General features: G+C 39.8%; 1 protein-coding gene across 2 annotated transcripts in view; it reads left to right on the forward strand.

Moving 5' to 3' along the window:
* Positions 1–20,981, forward strand: part of ZNF326 (zinc finger protein 326) — a 38,566-nt gene extending 17,585 nt beyond the window's left edge. For both annotated transcript variants that reach the window (XM_075067784.1, XM_032778538.2), the window contains 6 exons: positions 7,718–7,832; positions 9,255–9,402; positions 10,606–10,705; positions 13,320–13,450; positions 14,882–14,977; positions 20,223–20,981. In XM_075067784.1, coding sequence (XP_074923885.1) covers positions 7,718–7,832; positions 9,255–9,402; positions 10,606–10,705; positions 13,320–13,450; positions 14,882–14,977; positions 20,223–20,414 — 782 coding nt within the window. In that variant the 3' untranslated portion in view covers positions 20,415–20,981. The remainder of the gene's footprint in view (positions 1–7,717; positions 7,833–9,254; positions 9,403–10,605; positions 10,706–13,319; positions 13,451–14,881; positions 14,978–20,222) is intronic.
* Positions 20,982–21,614: the final 633 nt, after the last annotated feature.

The raw sequence follows: 21,614 nt of genomic DNA on the forward strand, positions 1-21,614 counted from the left end.
CAGCTAGTCCTACAGAAAGAGAGGAAGAGTCAATGGAGACAACACCAAATATGAGTCCCAGGAGGATACGGGATGGGTTGCGGAGGATTGCAAGGGTGAATAGGAATCTAGAGGACCTGCAGCCAGTGGGAGCGGGGGATAGACCAGAGAATCACACTGTCACCAGGAAAAGGCAGGTCTACGTGATTGGGGACTCCTTATTGAGAAGAATAGACAGGCCTGTAACTAGAGCTGATCCGGAGAACAGAAGAGTGTGCTGTCTGCCGGATGCTAAGATACAGGATGTGGACCTGAGGCTGAAAAGGATCCTAATGGGAGCAGGAAAGAATCGTTGAATTGCCGCTTCATGTGGGAACGAATGATTAAGGCAGATTCTCGCTGGAACATATCAAGGGAGACTGTGGCCAGAACTGGGGAAGACGCTTAAGGAAATCGAGGCTAGGGTCGTTCATGGGATTCTGGCCTGTTCCTAGAGAAGCGAGCAACAAAGGTGTGACAAGATTATGGCTATTAAGATGGCTTCAGGCAGTGATGCTGTAAGGAGGGCTTTGGGATGTTAACGGCCACTGGGTAAACTATTCATTGACACGAGTATCTTGTTCTCTCTTGGATTGGGACTTCACCCTCGAGGATAGGAGGAACATAGACTGTCTACGCACTGAGCCTGCTCGCAACGATTAAGAGAGCTTAAACTAGGAATTTGGGGGAAGATGGTGGGGAGGATGTCCAGGTTATCTCCCACCGCGGAGGGATTTAAACCTATCTCGCAGACTTCAGGTGTAAGCAATAACAAGTAGCCTTACCATAGACAGACATCTACAGCACTCCACGGAGACAAAATAATGGAGAATATAGTGAGGATATCTGGAGTGTAGAATATCCCACGATCTCCTTAAAAATATAGGATAGATTACTAGCTGACAGGGTTGGTACACGAATGTCTGTGCCTCATATTGGGTAAAGAATGTCAGTGAAGCCAAACGGCAAAAATTAAGAATGTCTGTAACACTAATCGAGAAGCAATAGGTAACAAAATGGAGGAACTAGAGCTCTGGTGGCAGGAAGTGGCAACTGGATATTAAGGATAACAAGAAAACATGGTGGAATAGTAGTCATGACTGGAGTAGCAGGTTTGGAGCTATGTGCTGTTTAGAAAGACAGAAATAAAGGCAAAGGTGGTGGAGTTAGCATTGTTATCAATGATGAGGTAGACTGTAAGAAAGTAAGAAGTGATGAATGGATAAGACAACTCTATCCTGAAAAAAATCACACGGGAAAGAAAGCTAACTAGAGCCTCCCCTGAGATAGTGCTTTGGGTGTGCTACAGACCAGCCGGGAGCTGATTTTTGGATATGGATAAGAGACCTCTTTAATGTTTTTAATGACTTAACACTATGGAATGGTGTGATCTGGGAGACTTTAATTCCACAGATATAACTGGAAGGACAAGGTGCTAGTACTAAATGAAACAAAATCGTGGCGAAAGTGATAAGACTTTCTGCAGATGCGTAGGTATGATTAGTATGTATTTGAGGAAATGTCATTACTCTTAACGTAGATGTAGAAGAACACAAAATCAATGCAGGCGAGGAATATTGCTCTATTTTATGCAGTATGTGTTTTTGAGTGAGGATATGTGAGTTGATGATCAATTGGTCTCATTTAGAACAGACAGATAAGTAGGAGTTAATAAGTGCGAACAATGCCTAGTAAGTGAGATTGATCCATGCAAGAGCGAAATTCATGTACATGCTCAATACGCTAATGAATGTATTACATCATAGTAATCAGAACTGAGAGGACACTATTTAATACTGTGTTTTGTATTAATATAGATTGTATATGATAATACTACGGCAACTATGAGAATTTAAGTATTAGATGTCGAGAGATTAGTTAGTGGTGAATTTAGCAGTCGTGACAATGGGAAGTATAGAATATACATATGATAGCAGGATTGTCAATAAAAGGGCAACAGGATTTCCTGTAAAACAATCATAAGTGTCCTAAGTACTATGACAAACAGGCAATAACTATAATAAGTCACGGCAATGCTCTCCCAAATAGATAGAGAGGTGCAAGGGACAGACAAGAGAACCCAATGTAGGCGAAGATCTGGGAGTAAACAGGATTGTAATTCTGGTTTGTAGTTAAGCATAGAACTCAGAGGAGGTTTGGATGTAAGATATATATGCATAGAATCCTTCTTCTACAAGGAGGCAAAAGATATATCTAGGTCGAGTATTTCATAAGCAAATATCAGAAGTTTTAATTAAATTGCCGACTTCTCAAGTTTCACTTGAGTAATTGAGAGAACGCGACTCTTTTTTCACAATTGACTGTACACATGATATATCCTACGCTACCTCCGCTGGAGTTCTGCCAAGTTTGTAAGGCAAGGCCCTTCAGCCTAGTGGGTGTTATTCTCTCATATCTGCCAAAGTTTTAAACGCCTTCAGAGAAGCCCAAGGGAAAATAAATCATGTTAGTCAAATATCATAAACACCTCAGCAAGCCACCTTTTTTCAACCAGACTGGATTAATAGCTTTATCTATTACTTGTTATATTTCAGGTATCGCTAAGCACTTTACAAGGTTGATAAGCTGGTAATCACAATGAGGAGGATGGCAAATGGGCATTGGAGAGGGATATTAGGCCTCAATGTCACGCACGACTGGACCTGTCTTGCATCAAGACGGAGTACTCATAGGTGAAAGGAATAGATTTAATGGGATCTACGAGGCCTATTAACACCAGAATATTATAAGAGACGACATTGACATACACGAGGTAAATAACGAGAGAGAGGGTGCGGTGACCTACTATAGTAAACTCGCTGGGAGGAGCAGCGCCACTCAGATGGGAGCTTATAATAAGAGATTATAATACCTATCGACATCGCAAGACAACTCTAGAATAAAGACATACCCTTCGCTGCACCACAGTTCATTAGTTTATATAAAGGCACACATAGCACAATCTGTGTAATTGCGAGAGATGTGTCTTTGACGCCGGCAGGTGAGTGCAGGTGTAATATTTGTATATATGTTGGAACAACGATAAGGATATTGAGACTAGATGAATCTTATCTGATGACTGCTCACACACTCATAATTAACCCAATAATAACTTCTACGTAGAGTACATTACCCACACCGCACAGCACAGCCAAGCAGTGCGATTCGCAAGAAAATCGTGAATACGGGGTAAACGAAGATAATACTTACACGTCCAAACAAATCTATTTTTATTAACAGGGGATATAGATACAAAAATAGTGAATGGATGCACAGACAGTACACACACTCATGTAAGCAATGAATAGAATAGTGTAATGCTGAGGTAAAATACTTGTAAACACAGGTGTACTCTGAGAGTCATTGTGATCTGATAAGATTGGCTAACATGAGTTCTGCCAATGCTAGTAGTATGATAAAGATCATACGGGGAGACACTATACACTGATGATGTGTGTGCGAACATGGTGATTCTCAATAATTGACTGCGATTGTGCAGTTCGGGCATGAGCTGCAATAACTCTCGTCTGGAGATGTTACTAAGAGAGAGAAACTGTGTGAAAGCGGAGAGAGTAGTAAACGGATTCGGCTGAGGATTCATTTATCAGCAGTTATCATTGAAGGATCAGCGGAAATTAAATAACATGGTTTAACAGTAAGGAGGAGAAGATTTCAGAACATCTTAAAAACCCTAAATCCTTAAATTCCTCATTCCTTTGTTAAGAAGTGAGACATAAAGGAGTTGAGTCAAAAGAGGTCTACAAGGAGTGAAAACGGACCAGATGAGATGAACATCTAGACCAATTATCACACATCTATTTCTGCACACAATTGTATCTCATGCAAAGTGTTCTATAGAGTATGACAACATACGTGTCTCTCTACGCAATACGTCATTAACTCATAGGTCAAGGTAGTATACTTTGGAAAGATGGGATACGCTACAAAAATTTGGAGATAGTATAGATTAGACAAATGCACTTCCGATTAAAGCAAAGTCCATAGATCAGACCACGGAATGTACTGAGCGGATGAGCTGCTTGTTACTTAAAGTACTCTAGCAGTAGAAGAGTGACAACGCACGATCTTGTAGACATTTGAAGGAAGGATTGAAACCAATCAGCATGTGAAGGTTCTTCAGCCGATATTCATCATTAGCTATTTTGTGGTACCTACCTCTTCACTTATGACATCTCTATTACTTGCGCACTAGGTTTGGATAGAGGCCTGACATCCAACACACTACGACAAGATTTATAACGCTGCTCTAGTGATAGAGCGAGGGCGGCCGCGATTAGTAACGAAGAACAGATAGGCCTCGGAAGGGTTAGGGCTAAATTTTCATTAGGATAGGTACTCGCCTCTCCCCGCGGATTATTTACACCACATGAACATCCTGAGATCGCACCGTTGCTCACAATTTATTCTACTATTATTATTGGCATATTGCTGGTCCCTAAACACATCATGAACGTGCCACCTAACTAGTATTCAGGTGGTGACAGAGCAAACAATGTATGCTCACTTATGTATGGAGCGGACTATATACAACAAAGATTTTTAGTTCAAGTTTTAGTTTCTAACAAACATCAGAGGTGGTGGACTAGCATGCTGAGTTGATTGACAAGCTATACATAAGCCAAAAGAGGTAAGTAGATCACGCTGCGAGATGGTATATGAGGATTTGATCACGCAGGATGACTATAGTCGCCAATGGTGATATGGCTTTAAAAAAGCTAATGCAGTTGTTAGGGGATGCAATCAGGCAGGTATTTCCAGCAAGATAGGAGGTGTTAGTACCATTGTACAAGGCACTGGTGCAGACTCATGCTGGAATACTGGTGTGAGTTCTGGTCCCCATGTTTAAGAAGGATGATTCAAACTGGAAAGGTACAGATGAGGGCTGCTAGGATGATCCGAGAATGGAAAGCCTATCTTACGAAAGGAGACTCCAAGGAGCTTGGCTTGTTTAGCCTAACCAAAAGAAAGGTTGAGGGGGATATGATTGCTCTTTAAAATATATCAGAGGATGATAAATCAGGGAGGGAGAGAAAATTTTTTTTTTTTTTTTTTTTTTTATTTAGCTTATACCGAATGTGACAACAAAACAAATGGATATAAATCCGGGACTAGGAAGTTTAGACTTGAAATTAATGAAGGTTTCTAACTCATTAAGGAGTTGAAGTTCTGGGACAGCTTCCAAGCGGACGTAGTGGGGGCAAAAGCATAATTTCCCCCCTGGCTTTAAGACTAAGCTGATAAGTTATGGAGGGGAATGTGTGAGGGATATGGCCTAATTTTGGCAATTAATTTAAGCAATTGAATCTTTGATATCAGCAGTATGTATGCAGTGGAGGCTGTGAATGGGATGTAATGGGTTGGGATCTGAGTTACTATCAGATAATTCTTTCCTGGTGCCGGCTGGTGAGTCTTGCCACGATGCTCGGAGGTTTAAACTGATCGGCAATATTGGGGTTGGGAAGGATTTTCCTCCAGGGCAGATTGGCAGAGGCCCTGGAGGTTTTTCGCCTTCCTCTGTAGCATGGAGCACGGGTCACTTGCTGGAAGATTCCCTGCAGCTTGAGGTCTTCAAACCACAATTTGAGGACTTCAGTAACTCAGACATAGGTTGGGGGTTGTTATAGAAGTGGATGGGTGTGATTCTGTGGCCTGCATTGTGCAGGAGGTCAGACTAGATGATCATAATGGTCCCTTCTGACCTTAAAGTCTATAAGTCTGAGTAATTTTGAGGCTGAAACTCTGTCCTAAATCCCCTTTTCTGATATGCCTTGCTATTGTATATATGGTTTGTCTGATAGCAAGGAATGCTGGAAAATAGCTGCAAATTGTACAAAGTTTGTTTTCTTGGAATGCTGTGGGCATACTTTTTATACTGTGTAATGGACTTTCCATTAAATGATAACACACCTTTTTGTTTGTGTAGTTACTCTGCTTACAAGACCAACTGAAATCTGCAGAACCATTTCTGAGACTTTCACTCAATAATTGCATAATACTGCAAATCATTTACTTTAAATAGTAAATTGTACAGAATGGACTGCTAGTTACTATTTTGCAGGTGTGCTTTTCCAGTGAGGTCCTGTATGAAACATTCCAAATCTCTGGATCCATCAATAATGCCACTTTAGCAAATGCATGTGAAAATTTATGCAGCTTTTTAAATTAATGCAATGTCATACAGGAAAATGGGAGACTCAAGTTCATATCTGGACTCAGGCTTCCATTCCCCTGGCCTGGAGAGCCTGGGCATTTTAAAGGTATCTACTGATCTTGAGGGTAAGATGCTCAGACTGTTTCACTCCACAAAACTCCATAGCAGATGATTTATGCAGCAGTTAAACAAGAAATTCTTTGCCCATCTTCTGGGTTGAAGGTAAGGTACCACATTGAAAATGTTAACCTTGGAGCGCTTTATTGGGAAATGTAAAAAGAATGATACAGGTGGGGGATATTCTCTTTCCTGTTGGAGCAGAGTAGTGTTCAGGTCCTATATGGAAGGTGAAGAGCCTGTTACACAAAATAAAATACAAAATGTCTTTGGAGGCCAATAGGGAAGCACGGCTCTTCTAAAGTAATTATGAATGTTTTGAACACTTAATACTACTTCTGGTCCAAGCTAGCTTTTTGAAATTCTCTTCACTGAGATGAGTTTGTCATGGGGGTGTGTACACATTTTATGCTATTGTTTGGCTGGACACACGTTTTAGGGGAAATGACCTTTCTTTAAAGTTGACCTGCAAAAGGAAAAACAAATTATACCTTCTTACTTCTTGCGAACGGTGGCCTGACTGATTTTTTTTTTTTTTTTTCTAAACACATGTTATTCATAGAATCCTAGAGTAGAAATATAGAACTATTGTGATTGGTAAAAGACTGAAAACTGAGCAGTTAAGAAAGGAAGGGACTTTTAGTCAGACATTTAAAAACTTAGTTACTTGGTAACATATTCTTACTCAAATGCCTAAGAAACACTTTACAGAATTTCTTTGCTTAAGATTCTACTATCCCTGCTAAGAAAATTCATCCTCCACTACTCTAGTCCTCTAGCAAAAATCAGGAAGATATATTATTTATCTTTAAAATATAAAGTATAAGCCAAAAGTGTGGGGTGGAAGATTTAAAAATTGATATTCAGTGCCTATACATCATAAATAATCAAAAAGAGACATTAACAATTGTTTTTTTTCCTTGTAGATCATCTTTGTATTTGTTTTCATTGTATAAGCTATCTTCACAACAAAAGGGCTGACTAGAGATTGATTTCTTTTTGATGATAAATTGTTTTATGCAACAGCAAATATTGCCATAAAACACTAAAATTGTGGGATATTGGAATAATTGCAATTTTCCAGTGTCCCTCATGGTTGCTTACTTGCAGATGCCTTTAGTGTCTAGGCAAAATGGGGTTGGACTGGCTTTAACTCTGAATTTCCTCACTTTTGTGAGTTTAATTCAGGCCCTTAACCGCTAAACTTGCATATTAATGTTTACTGATTTTTTTTTTTATTTTAAAAATGCCCAAAACTTATGCCATTGAATCACTATGACTTGAATTTATTTCACATTTTGGGACTAGAAAAGATGGTTGTTAAAGAGATAGGGGAAGTCAAGCATTCCACTTTCTACTCTCTGGATTTTGGAGATAAAAAGTCTTTAACTCAATTCACTGTGTGTTAAGGTACCAAACCAGAGGTCAAAAGTGAAGAGGAGGAAAAACGCCGAATTGAGGCAAGAAGAGAGAAACAGAGGCGTAGAAGAGAGAAAAACAGTGAAAAATATGGTGATGGGTACAGGTTTGTGCTGTTGGTGTTGTTTTCTATTTAACATATATCATCATTCCCAGTACAGGGATCGGCAATCTTTGGCACGCGACCGGGATGGTTTGTTTACCTTCAGCATCCGCAGGTTTGGCCGATTGTGGCTCCCACTGGCGCGGTTCGCCATCCGAGGCCAATGGGGGCTGTAGGAGGCGGCGCAGGCCGAGGAATATGTTGGCCACTGCTTCCCGCAGTGCCCATTGACCTGGAGTGATGAACCACGGCCAGTGGGAGCTGCGATTGGCCAAACCTGTGGATGCTGCAGGTAAACCACCCTGTCCCGCCAGGGGTTTACCCTGATGGGCCATGTGCCAAAGGTTGCCCATCCTTGCCCTTGTAGCACCTTTTGCTGGGTGCTTTCTATAGAAGAATACATCAAAGGGTGCTAGGTATACAACAGTTTTTTTTAAAGAAACAATCTCTCTTGGAGGAGAGGAGATGTTTCAAGTACTCTAATTGAGCAATTTTGGAGATATAGTAGCATTAATTTTTATGAAAGTATATTATTGCACACCACTATGCTCATGAGATGTTCAAATAATCATCTTTTACAGTAGTACCATCTTCCAGTACTACACCATATGTTTCTAGAGCAATTAGATGAATCTACATGCTGAAAGGGTATTCCTGCTATCCTTCTTAAGCTCCTCAGGATAGGGATTGATCTTATTCTGTGTTTCATTTGTCTCCATTTTAAGCATTACAAAAGTGCCAAATTATCTAGGAGGCCTGGTTTTCACACAAAAATGGAATACTTTAGTAAATAAGGGGAGTATTCAGTTTCAAGTATATTCCACTAAACTGTGCCCCAGGAAAATGGATTCATTAAGATTATACCGGGATCTCAAACTCTCGAGAGTGCAAGGGGAATTTTGATGTGAGATTTCAGCTTTGTAGTAAAAATAAATTGAGATCTCCCTGATGTGATCTTATTCTGAAGTAGGGTTGTTTTTTTGTTTTTTTTGGGTAGTCTTGTGATTATATAGGATTATGTATTATATGGGTGGAAGGAGAGAAAAGCTCTCGGGCTACATCTGTTCCTCAAACTGTCTCCATTTTTTTTGGTCCTCTTTTCTGTCCCTCCTGTCTGTACCTTTTCCCACCAATATGAGATTGACACACCTGATAGTTTTGCTATTGCTAAACACTGACAGAATTTTTGAATATCAGCAATAAAATTAACCAACCTATTTCGTTCTACAATTAACAAAATGTTGAGTTATAGTTCAGTACATGGCTGTTTGAAAATTCAAATAGACACTTGTCACAGGTGACTGGATTTAACTGGATTTATGTCCCCACATAAGCCATGTAGGTTATTCTTGAAAAACACTGACTTAAAAAAAACCACACAAACTTACTGAGCGTAACACCTTTAACATACGTTTCTCCTGCTAGAATGGCATTCACTTGCTCGTTTTGTAAATTTCGAACCTTTGAAGAGAAAGACATTGAAGCTCATTTGGAAAGTGCTGCTCACCAGGAAACTTTGGATCATATTCAGAAGCAAACCAAATTTGACAAAGTAGTGATGGAGTTTCTGCATGTAAGTCATTATGTTCATAGAATCATAGAAATATAGGGCTGGAATGGACCCCAGGAGATCATCTAGCGCAGCCTCCTGTGCTGAGACATGACCAAGTAAACCCAGACCATCCCTGACAGGTGTTAGTCCAGCTTTTTCTTGAAAGCCTCCAGTGACTCTTCTACAACCTAAGGATATTCCAGAATTTAACTACCCTTACAGTTAGAACATTTTTCTTAACATCTAACCTAAACCTCTCTGCTTGCTTTAGAGTAAGCACATTACTTCTTGTCCTACCTTCAGTGGACATGGAGAACAATTAATTGTGGTCCTCTTTATATGTGCACTGACAGTGGTATGTAGAGTTCAGTCACAGCATGCAAAGCTAGCACCAGTAAAAATACAGTGTATGCAGTGAGGCCTGGCTTAGGTAGAATAGAGTAAATGCCCTGAACCCCTAGGATATATACCCTACATGGCTCTCTACATGCCTGTGCCGTGCCTCCCATGTCTACACTTCAAGTTTTAGTAGTGTAGTGTCCAGCTGCCTGGATTGCCAAAGCGGTTTCCCATGGTGAAAAAGAGGAGGCAGTGGGGAAAGGCGATGGCGGTGGGGCAGGGAAAGGTTCTGATGGGTGGGGGGGAAGGGAGTAGGGGAAGCAGTGGTGGTGGGACAGGGAGGGAGCAGGGGAGATAATGGGGAAGGGCTCTGTCCACTATGATTTCTTGAAGGTAATTGTTAATAGTTCTGAGATTGAATACCCTTGGATGAATTTTGTCAGACCTTACCAACTTGAATACATCTAAATTATCTTGATTTGTAGGTCACTTGCATATTGGAGTTTAAATTAAATTGTACCATTTATTGTCTTCAAAACATGTATTTAATTTTTCATTAGATCATTTCACTTAGGAAAAGGGTTGTCCACAGTAAACACTACTGAACAGAAAGGCAAGTTCAGAATTTATGACAAGTAGCATTGCTTCACAGCTAGTTAACAAAATAAGCCATTATTGAAGCTAATAGTTTTGAATGTCTTTGTTAGTCACTATGCCAGAACATTCCCTTGGAACTAATAATAGTTGGTATATACACATCTAATAATCAAGAGTAGAAACAGCTGGGTAACTTTCAAAATTTAGTATGTTTCTGATTTGGGGTGTTGTGTAGGTTATAAAATATGTCATTGATTTAAAACTGATGTTGTGTTTCCTGCATTCTAGGAGTGTATGGTGAATAAATTCAAAAAGACAGCTATGCGTAAACAGCAGACCAACAACCAAACTGAAAATGTCCAAGTTGTTGAAAAAGATGTAATGGAAGGCAAGTAACAGACTCCATATGAAAGCACATGTTTTGGGAATACCCAGGTCTTTTTTCTTTTCCTTTTAATTTAATTTTATTCTCATTTGAACATGCTGATCTGATGTTTAGATTAAAATCAGTTCCAGTACACTTTATAAAATCTGCTGAACTCTTTTTTAAAGCTCTTTACTCCAAAGGCAAGTCTCCTCCTTTTAGTTCTACAATTCTGATCTCCAGTGCATCTGTAGTGTTAAAGCTCTCAAAACCTTCCAAAACTAGGTACTATTACTAAGATTTTGAGTCACATTATATATCATTTATTCCACCCCCATCCTCTTTAGGGATGAGACTCTGTTCTGGGCCTTTAAGAAGTGCAGCATTAAACTCGCAACTCGGGGAGGTGTTGGGGCTAAAATGACTTCCGAGCCACTGTTGTAGCTGTCCTAGGGGCTAGAGAAGCCATTTATGTAACTTAGCCCTAGAGACTGTTCTGAATTACAGTGACCTCCCTCCCTTATGAGCTGCGGTGCTGTGTAAGCAGCCCTGCCCCAACACCCTTCTCAGTCCAGGTGTAGCTTCTATGCCAAGTCTTACAAGGGGTCTTCCGGAGGCAGCATTGTGGCTGTTTTCCAGAGTGTGTGCACTAAGAAGAATCCTCCCTCATGCTGCTCTGGCCCTTTTGTAGAGCATATAGTGGCCAGAATCTTACCCTTGATCTTTGTCTTGTCTTAGTTAGCACAGCACTTATCAGTTAAGACATCCACTGGATCAAAGATCCACACGCTTCATGTGTAGGCAAGCCCTTAGACCTTTGGTCCAGTGGATGTCATATCTGCTAAATGCGGTATAAATTACAGTGTACTATAAAACACTGACAATAGTTTAAATTAAATTATTTACAGCAGTTCTAAAAAGTCACCCCCTTAAATTCTTTTTGTGTGTGTGTGTATAGGAAAACCTTTTCATGTTAGCTTGTTAACAGATAACCTTGAATGCAAATATTGTAAGTTTTTAAGTAGAATTTGAGTCCTGCAAGTTTTCCTGTGGGGAGGTGGGGGGGATTCATATATCCTTATGTAGGGCAGAGTGGCAATTCATACATCTACTATAATAGGATCAATCCTATGGAAAATTATTTTTTTTTCTTTTTGTAACTTTAAAAATATCCAAGTACCCTAAATAAAATTAGGTTCTTCTTTGAGTGCTGGTCCCTGGGTGTATTCCACACATGGGTACCTATGCATGCTGTGTACCCGAGTCCAGAAATTCTTAGTAAGCATTGTCTGGTGGCCTTCACATGCAAAGTTGCTATCTTTGTTCTGCAGACCGAAAGCATAAGAGTCAGTGCAGGCTGACATCTCTCCTGTTCAATCTTACTGCTCCATCACCTGACTCAGCCTTGGTCTACACTGGGGGGGTCATCCTAAAATACACAACTTCAGCTACGTGAATAGTGTAGCTGAAGTCAGCGTATCTCAGGTCGATTTACCTGGCTGTGAGGACAGTGGTGAGTCGACCGCTGCCGCTCCCTGGTCGACTCCGCTTCTGCCTCTCGCAAGCTGGAGTTCCAGAGTCGACAGGGAGTGTTTTCGTGCATCGATTTATCCGCGTCTAGATGAGACGTGATAAAGTGATCCCCAATAGATTGATCCCTCCCCGCCGATCTGTCGGGTAGTGAAGACCTGCCCTCAGAATCCTCTGGGTCCGCAGTTTTCCCCAGCTTGTTTCATAGCAGCTTGTAAATATATATTGTAAATAGTTTTAATATTTAGCATAGTTAAAGTTTTGTGATAATATAGTTAGTTTGTCTTAGCTTTTCCCAATTTGGTGTCCCAGGGTTCAAGAATTGGATATCTTGCCCTCGCTCCTTCTCCATGAGCAGTTAGCACTAGTGCTGCCACTGCTGTCTGGGGAAGATGCATATCTCAGCAAAGTGCAGTATTTGAAATTTGTTTCCCCTATGAATATGTGATGCTCATGATGTTCTGCTTGGGGAAACACCTCATGGAGAAGGCCATGAGATCTCACTTGGATTCAGGCAAGGGAGACTCCCCTGTGTATTGACTTTAATTGATGAGCAGCAATCTTCTGAGGACAAGCTTGAGAGTGGAGCCTAGAGCTCCTAAGCCCAGGAATTGTCACCAGGGGCTTTGCACAAGAGAGGTACTCTCATAGATACAAGGACAGATCCCCATCCAGGTCTACTCCTAAAAGAAGAGACCTCTCCCTGACTCTATCTAGGTCAGGTGAGCCTTCGCTCACAATTCTGAAGGACTCAGGACCACTTAAGACCCCCGGGCATGTGGTTAAAATGCATAAGAAAAAGGATCTGTCAGGACTGCCTTTGGTTCTGATTTCTAAACATACAGACTGTCATCCACCAGCTCCATTTAAGAGTGCTAGACCTGAGTCTTTGGTATTTTTGTTTTTTAAATAAATCGGATCTTTGAAATATTAAAGTGAGTTTGATTTATTTGACCAGGAGCATCTTTATGACTTTCAGTTATGCAACTGTGTCTTACTTTGGCAAATTTAATTAGCATGAACTGAGCTTTGTAAATGTTTGCTTGTGTATGATTGATATAGACAATAGAGCCTCATAATTGTGGTAATGCCTTGTTTTCTTTGCTAGGCGTTACTGCTGATGACCATATGATGAAAGTTGAGACTGTTCACTGCAGTGCTTGCAGTGTGTATGTTCCTGCACTACACAGTTCTGTTCAACAGCACTTAAAATCTCCTGATCACACAAAGGGAAAACAAGTAAGATTTAGTATTTTAGAAGTATGTAATGCTCAGTTCTTTACTTGTTCTGTGAACTGCTGAAGGTACAGTCTAATCTGAAGAGAAAATAGAATGCAGATTTCCTTTTTAACTTTAGAATATTATGTTTTGATACTGGGCATCTGATGAGGAGCAGTAACGTAAGTTTTCTATTTGACAAGAGGGTTGAGTTTGTGATCTGTAGCTGCAGGGTTTTTTAGTTGTGATTCAGTGTAAGATTTAGATTTATATTCTGACTAATAAGTATACACTCTGATACGCTAGTTTTTTTAGTGAAAGTAATGGTTTACGAAGGTTCAACTTTCCGGTAACAGTGTATACATTAATAATAAGGTGCTTAAGGCTGCCAATAAGGATCAAAAGAAAATCAGTGGTGACATACTTCTCTATTAAATTCCTCTACTAGAAATTGAAACTAGTAAGAAAACTTACTGCATTAAATATTCAGGTGTTCTGTTTTTGGTTGAATGCATGAGATAACTGAAAGGAATTGTTGGAACAATAGTTATTTAAATTTATAAATAGGAGTTTAGAGCATTAATTTAGGTAATTATTTATAGTGATATTGCATTAATAGCTCATTGGCCTTTCCTATCTATAGCAGACTTTAATGTATACCTAGTGCAAGGACTCCATTAATATATTTTGGGTGTTGCTGCTGCCATCATTCCTCTGCAGGTTTTATATAGACATATGCATGCCACCTTGCTGTTGTTTAAAGCCAAGGTGTTTCTTGTCATTGTTAAGCACTTTTTTAATCAGAAGGAAGAGTCTGATATAGAAAGAATTAGAACAGTTGAGAAGTAGTAGTGATCCACAGAAACAGAATTTCCATTGCAACTTAAAATGCTGCATTTTTAATTTAACTAATCTAGTAAGGTGAATGGTTGAAAGAGGAACATGACTGGAAAAATGGTGGTAGCTGGTGAGTGGGGCTTGGAGAATAATATAAATCTGCAGTAGTTTGGACATACCTTGTCCATTGTACAGTTACTGAGATTTGTGTGTATTTTTAATAATTATAATAATAAATTACAGAAAATTAGTGGCCAATGTCAGTTTAAATGTGCATTAAATACATTCAGAGAAACCAATTACATGGTTGCAGTTTGTAGTGTAGATGAGGGCTTAACTGTCCCTAAACAAGGCTAAAGCCATGGGCTAGTCCACTCACCCACATCCAAATACAGCTGTGTTGTACCCAGTTCCTCTGATTTCATTTATTGTGTTGGTTGGACCTTTGATGCCAAGAGTTAGTGTTTCCTGCTTTGACAAGAAATGTGTAACAACAGCTCTAAAGTATTAGCTAATGTGGCAGCCCCTAACCAATATATCATGAATTAAATTTGTATTACATGACTGTTTAAATAGATCAGGTTTGTAATAGTGGCAATTAAATCCATTTCATAGGCCTACAGAGAACAAATAAAAAGGGAGAGTGTACTGACTGCTACCAGCATCTTGAATAACCCAATAGTGAAGGCACGATATGAGCTGTATGTCAAGGTAAGAAATGAATGGAAAAATGATACTGTCATCTCTGATCTTGTTTACGGAGTCACCTTGTTCTCTCTACATCCTCCATTGATGCTAATCTTAGTGCATGTTTGTCTCCTCTGCCTTCTTACAGACCATCCCAATCCCAGAATACCCTCCCCTCTTGATTCACTGAGCCACCTCTTTACCCTCTTTTAAGTACCTCACAAAAATTTTGTGATGCCAATAAGTCAGCTATTAACACTTTAAAAAAAATCCTATTGTATTCCCATTTTGGGGTGACCTAGTTTATCCAGTCTTGTCTCTTTTTTAGTTTTTAAGCAGAGATTCATGTTGAGTTTGTAAATTAGGTGCAGTGTGATGCTCTATTAGTAAATAACAGTATGTATGACACCGACTCTTGCAGAGGTTTCAGATTCTGTGACTTTGTGTTAAAGCTGCACTGATCCTTTTGCCCAAATATCCTACTTCATCAGTAACATAAATTCAAAGATTCCATTGCACGTCTCATAACGGTCATACTAATTTGCTAATATGTCCAGAGACCACTTGATTATTCCACTTCTGTTTGCTGCAGAAGAAAATGACTAGTCTGATATAGTTTATTTCAGCGTCCAAATAAATCAGCATTACCGATAGCAGTCGGTGCCACCATAAACTTAGAATTAAAGTACCTTTGCAGCCCTTGAGCAGGGCATCTGTTGGGGTGCCTGTCAATGGAGTTTCATATATAATGCCTAATTTTCTGGATCAACTAAATATACCTTCCTTTGATTTAAACTGTAGTGAGAGTAACTATAAGTAGGTGTCAAAATAGTCATCATTTTGTCCGTACAAAGGTGTCAAAATAATACAGATTTTTCAATCTATACTGACAAGAGTAAAGTCTTCAGGAAAAATTACAAGATTGCAATCAATATGCCAAATAACCAGCATTTAAAATGTCAAATTGTTCTGATGCTGTGAGAGTTAGCATGGATGCATCAGTTGAAACCACGAGCTCCAGCCTCTTGAGTCTTTAATTAAATTCTGCAAATACACAGAATTTGGACTTACAGTTCAATATCCTTAGCAAAACATTTCTAGCATGCAAGCTAAGGCGGGGAGGGCGGGAAGAGAGAATAGAAGTAAATTTGTTTAGGTGACTTTAAAAGTGCATTTCTATACTTTCAACTTGGAATTTCTTGGTTTTCTTGTATTTAGTTCTTAAAGCTAATAGTTTAAATGTCTTTCCCTGAAGTTGCAGATGGTAATATTGAACATGTACAACAATTTTAAAGAAGAATTTTGAGTTATATACACTTCACACTTACTGATTTATTAAATATTCATTTCACTGCTGTCAAAGATGAGTTGTGATTGTACCTGGACATAATAGCAACCTACAGTTGACCTGCAAAGGAATTTTAAAAAAATAAACAAACTATACTTCTTTGAGAATTCGTGCAGACAGATCTCACTGTAGGTGTGTGCACATAAATCTGAAATCTTTTAGCCATAAGTGTCACTTTGGGCTTCATGTGCAACCAGTGTACTTTTGCACCTCTCACAGGAAGGGTATAAAAGGCGGAGAAGCACCAACTGTCATCAGTTCCTTCTAACTGCCTGTGATAGTGAGTAGGGTGGCCAACTTGAGTTCTTCTCAGGCTCAGGTTGGCCATCCCTGAGCTACGTGGCATTGTAAGCAATCTCATCATACCATCCCCTCCATAAGCTTATTGAGCTCAGTCTTGAAGTAAGTTAGGTTTTTTGCCCCCTGCTGCTCCCCTTGGAAGGCTGTTCCAGAACTTCACTTCTCTGTGGTTAGAAACTTTTCGTCTAATTTCAAGCCTAAACTTGTTCACGGTCAGTTTATATCCATTTGTTCTTGTGTCCACATTGGACTTTAACTTAAATAATGTCTCTCCCTCCGTGGTATTTATCGCTCTGATGTATTCATAGAGAGCAATCATATCTCCCCCACAGCCTTCTTTTCATTAAACCTAACCTGATTTCTGTGGTGGTATTCTGCAAAGCTTCAACTACTAGTTGGTACTCTGTCTCCTCATTGATGCCTAAACATGATCAAGACCAAAATAAATAAAATAATTTTGTAATACATTATTTTGTATTTGTAATTAATTGTTATGAAATACTTACTGGCTTTGAAGCACTCAGGACTTTTAGTTAGCTCTGTTAGAGTCCATCTAGCCGCAGATCAGCATATAATCCGTATGTTGATGATCATTTTATTTTCCCATCACCCTATGTTTTTAAAATGCCTAATTCATATATTTCCGCCAATATTAAGGAACCATTTGCTACTTGGGACTTGAGCGTGGTTCTTATGTCTAATGGACCCTCCATTTGAACTTGTCATCTTCTTTTTATTGCCTCTCTGTTTAAAGTGAGTGAATTTTGCTCACCTCAGCACACAAGGTGAGCAAAATTCAAGTTTTGATGACTGACCCTCCATATGCTGTTTCATAAGGACAGAGTTACATTCAGGCTACATCCAAGATTTTTACCAAAAGTAATTTTGGACTTTCATATAAATCACTTTCTTCCCTTACTGGTATTTTTTCTTAAGCCTCATGACTCTCTTCTGTGGAGGCTAAACTCCACACATTTAGACATACTTAGGGATATGCCCTTTTATCTCTTCATAACAAAGGCTTTTTGTAAATCATCTAGACTTTTTTTGTAGCGTTGGTAATAAGTCTGAGGGGCAGGCTGCATCCTCTCAGTCTCTGTAAATAGGTTAGACTGCATTAAAATTTCCTATTCTTTTGAATAAATCACCTGTTTCCTCCTCAAGATAGGATACACTCTTATAAGATGCAGTTGATATCTGTGGTTTCTTTCAGAAATTTCTTATTTCTGAAATTTGTAGAACAGCTGCTTGAAGTTCTGTTCATACATTTACCAATCATTGCTTCATTGTGACAGGTTCTAGATCAGATGCCAAGTTAGGTAGGACAGTTCTACAGTTGTCATTTAGATAGGACTCTGTCACCCACCTCCTTGAAGGATAACTGCTCGATCTACAGTCAGATCCATGTGGATAAATGCCTGAAGAAGAGAGGTTACTTGTTACAGTAACCAGAGTTCTTCAAGATGTTTTTGTTCACATGGATCCCAGGACCCACCTGCCTTCTCCACTGATACAGAGTTCTTAGCTGGATTTCTGTATTAGTGAAAGAACTGATTGTAAGTTTGGGCTGCTTTATACCTTTCCTATAAGAACCATCCATGAAGGTACACAGAGTGCATTCACAACCCCAGTGGACACTTCCACGTCTTAGGTGCACATGTCTGCATTGGGATCCATGTGGACAAAAACATCTTGGAACTCCAGTTACTGTAAGGTAAGTAACCTCTGTTTTCAGGCTGTGTGCGTGTATCTCAAAAAAGGAGCATAAATCCAGACTCAAGTGTTGCTTTTTTAACCTTAGTGTAACGCTCTCTCACTCACTCCAGAGGAGGGAGGTTCCTGGAGGGCCGCGATAGCCTGTCTCCAGGCCTGTCTCTGTTTATATGAGTACTGGGCTTGCCGGGGCTCAGGTGGCCAGCACACAACACAGTCTTAAGAGGGCTGGCTGTAGCCTGGGCAGGGCTCAGGCAGCCAGCAAACAACAGTCTTACAGGTAGGCTGGGGTCACTTCTCTTCAGGGTGAGACGGCCAGGGGGACACGGGCCCTCGCTCCTCCACTGCGTCCCAGCCCAGGGCCCTGGCAGGGCAGAGTTAGCTGCCCCAGGGTTGGCGGGGATCCAGCCACAACACGCTGACGCTGGGGGTCCGGGCCTTGCAGCGAGCCCTACAGCAGCTGCCCCTGGGCCATTTTCTGCCTCTCCTGGGGTGGGTACCTCCTGCGTCCAGGCGTTGTCCAGCTCCTCCGGGTAAACAGCAGTGGGTACTCCAGGTCAGTCATCGTCCGTGTCTGGGGCATGGACTGGGCTGGGTGCGGATCTGCCTCTAGCTGCTTCAGACCCAGCGGGACGTCCTTCCCCTCTGCAGGTTTCCCCTTGAATGGGCTGCGGGTCTGGTCTTTTATGCTTCTGGCCCCACCCTTCTCCTTCCGGTGAGTGGGGCGGGTAACGCTCCCTCACTCACCCCAGAGGAGGGAGGCCCGTCTGCCTCATAACAGTTAAAAATATTGATGTTATGAAGTTCCAGTCATGTCTGTTGTTGTCCTCCAAAGTTGACCTTGAATAACACTGTGGTGCTTGAAAAACATCTTAAAAAATAAACTCCAAATGTATATGGCTTTCTTTACATATCATAAGCAAAAAAGGGAGAAGCCCAATATTTTTTTCATTTTCAGATGACCTTTAAGTAATACTCTTGGAAAACTAGTTGTGCTTTAATTAGTAGCTTGTGCAAAACAGCTGTCTACATTTCATGTAATTCCATTGTTTTTACTGCTTACTGTTAATACATAGTTCTTAAAGGTGTACAGCAAAAGAGAAATGTTCTGTATTGGATGTCACTACTAAACAGGGAGAGCATTCAGGAGAAAATTAAGTTTTGACTAATCTATTTAAAATAAACTTCGGTCTTTGAAATCTGCTTGTCACTTCCTGGTTCACTGAGGATAACCAAGAATATGAATTTCAGATCAGACAATTTCAGTGACCATTAAAAGGTTTGTAATTCTGGGTTTAACTTGGTTTTAATTTTGCCTTACAGTTCACCTTTTTTAATAGAATAGAATTGTCTTCTTGAGAATGAATAGACTGACTTAGTGTGAATAAGAGAAGGTAGAAGGAAACCAGTTTTTTCAAATTCACCCTTCAATCCCGGGAGCAAAGCTGCTGGAGCTACATGAAGATTTGCTTCTTTGTGACGTTTAAGCATGCTGTTTTATCTATTGAGTTGTTAATGCTGAAATGATACTGAGGTTTTATCTGCATATCTGACACTGGGGTGCTTTCAGTGTGCAGCAGCTCAATCTGTTAAGTGCCAGTTCTGATTTCATTGGAGCCAAGTATTGAGATCATGATTTCTAACATCTAGAGATTTGTACTTCGTTTCTCACTTTATACTCATATGGTGTCTGTTTAAAATATAAAAATTAGATGTCCATCATGAACCTCAAAAATCCATTTTTTGATCTCTGTGCCCCAGAAATACTGTAACAAATGTGGGCATTATTTCAACAGTTTTTTCTCTTACATGACTTGACGGTGCATGTTTTTGCTAAATAAAATTAAGGTTTCATTTTTAATGTCTTACATTTCAAAATATTTAAACAGTTTAATTTCTCTGTTTTAGGGTGAAAATCCTTTTGAAATTACTGACCAGTCTCAGGATCAGCAGGCAGGGGAAGAAGAAGAAGAAGAAGAAGAAGAAGACAAGGCTGACGAGCCTGCTGAGGAGGAAGAGGAGGAGGAGGAGGAGGAGGAGGAGGAGGAAGAAACAGAAGAACAAACTGACTTCACCCTTGACCAAACAGAAGATAACTAAATGCATGAAAATGAAAAAAATTCAAATTGAAAAACAGCTTTTTATTTCTGTTCTGAAGTGGCTAAATGTAAGACTTTGTAATAGTTTCACAGATGAGACTTGTGTAGCATCACCACCCTATGCATGCATTCCATTATGCGGAGAACTTGTTTATATAACTTCTGTGTTTCCCATTTGTTTAAAATGACATTAAGATGACTTTAGTTGAGCTTTTATAGCAACCATACTGTTAGAGCTGATTAAAACATTTTGTGTTGTATATTTTTTTTAAGCTTTCTTTTTCCTTTTTTAGCGTTGAAAATTGGCTATATTATTAGTGTTTGTTCTAATCACTTGAGAAAGGTAGTTTGAGGGTAAATATTCCAAGTGCTGTGTGACACAATACATTATGCAGCTCATAATATTTACCCCTTAGGGCTACGATGCATAAACTTAAAAATTGTGCTGTGAGTGTGGCTATTTTTTGGACTGTATTGCACACTGTATAGTAGTGTACATGTTATAAACATGCCTTGCAGCTTTTTGTGATAAAATGTACCAGTTTGTAGCAATAAAATGTTTTAGAAATGTGAGTGTTCTTATTTTGTGTAGTTATATACAAACAAAAAATAATTTTTTCAGTAATTTTGGGGAAATGTCTGTAAGTAAAAATTCAAATATAAATCCTACTAACTCAATTTGCAAACCTACTATTCCATTTGCAGTTCAGTGCTTGACATGGCATCCTTTATTTGATGCTTCACAGTTTCAGTCCCCACCTATCAATATGCATTCCAGGCTTCCACCTGGTTTGTATGTATACGTGGGGAGAGTGTGTGTGTTTGTGCACACTGTGCATACAGTTCTATCCAGTTGGGGTGAAAGCCCTGTGCTAACCTGCTGTGGAATATCTGTCCTTGTGGGCCTTTGTGACATGCATTAACATTTAATATGCTTTGATCTAGTCCTCTTTTGAACTGGATTAATCAAAACACATTAACAAATTGTTAATTTGTAGCTATTTCACTGCCATTTTTATATTGCAGACAAGGTTGAGAATAAAGGAGTTGAGGAGGAGGAGGGAGGAAACTAGTGATGGTGGAAACTAAGAGATAATTTATGTGATATAGACCAGGTTGGAGTTTCTAGACCACTGATACAATCTGGAGTGAAAAGGTGAGCAGGGGTTGGCTGAAAGAGAATGTTACTCTTGCAAAATAT

The sequence above is a fragment of the Chelonoidis abingdonii genome, chromosome 7, assembly GCF_003597395.2.
Source record: "Chelonoidis abingdonii isolate Lonesome George chromosome 7, CheloAbing_2.0, whole genome shotgun sequence".
In the NCBI taxonomy this organism is placed as follows: Eukaryota; Metazoa; Chordata; order Testudines; family Testudinidae; genus Chelonoidis; species Chelonoidis abingdonii.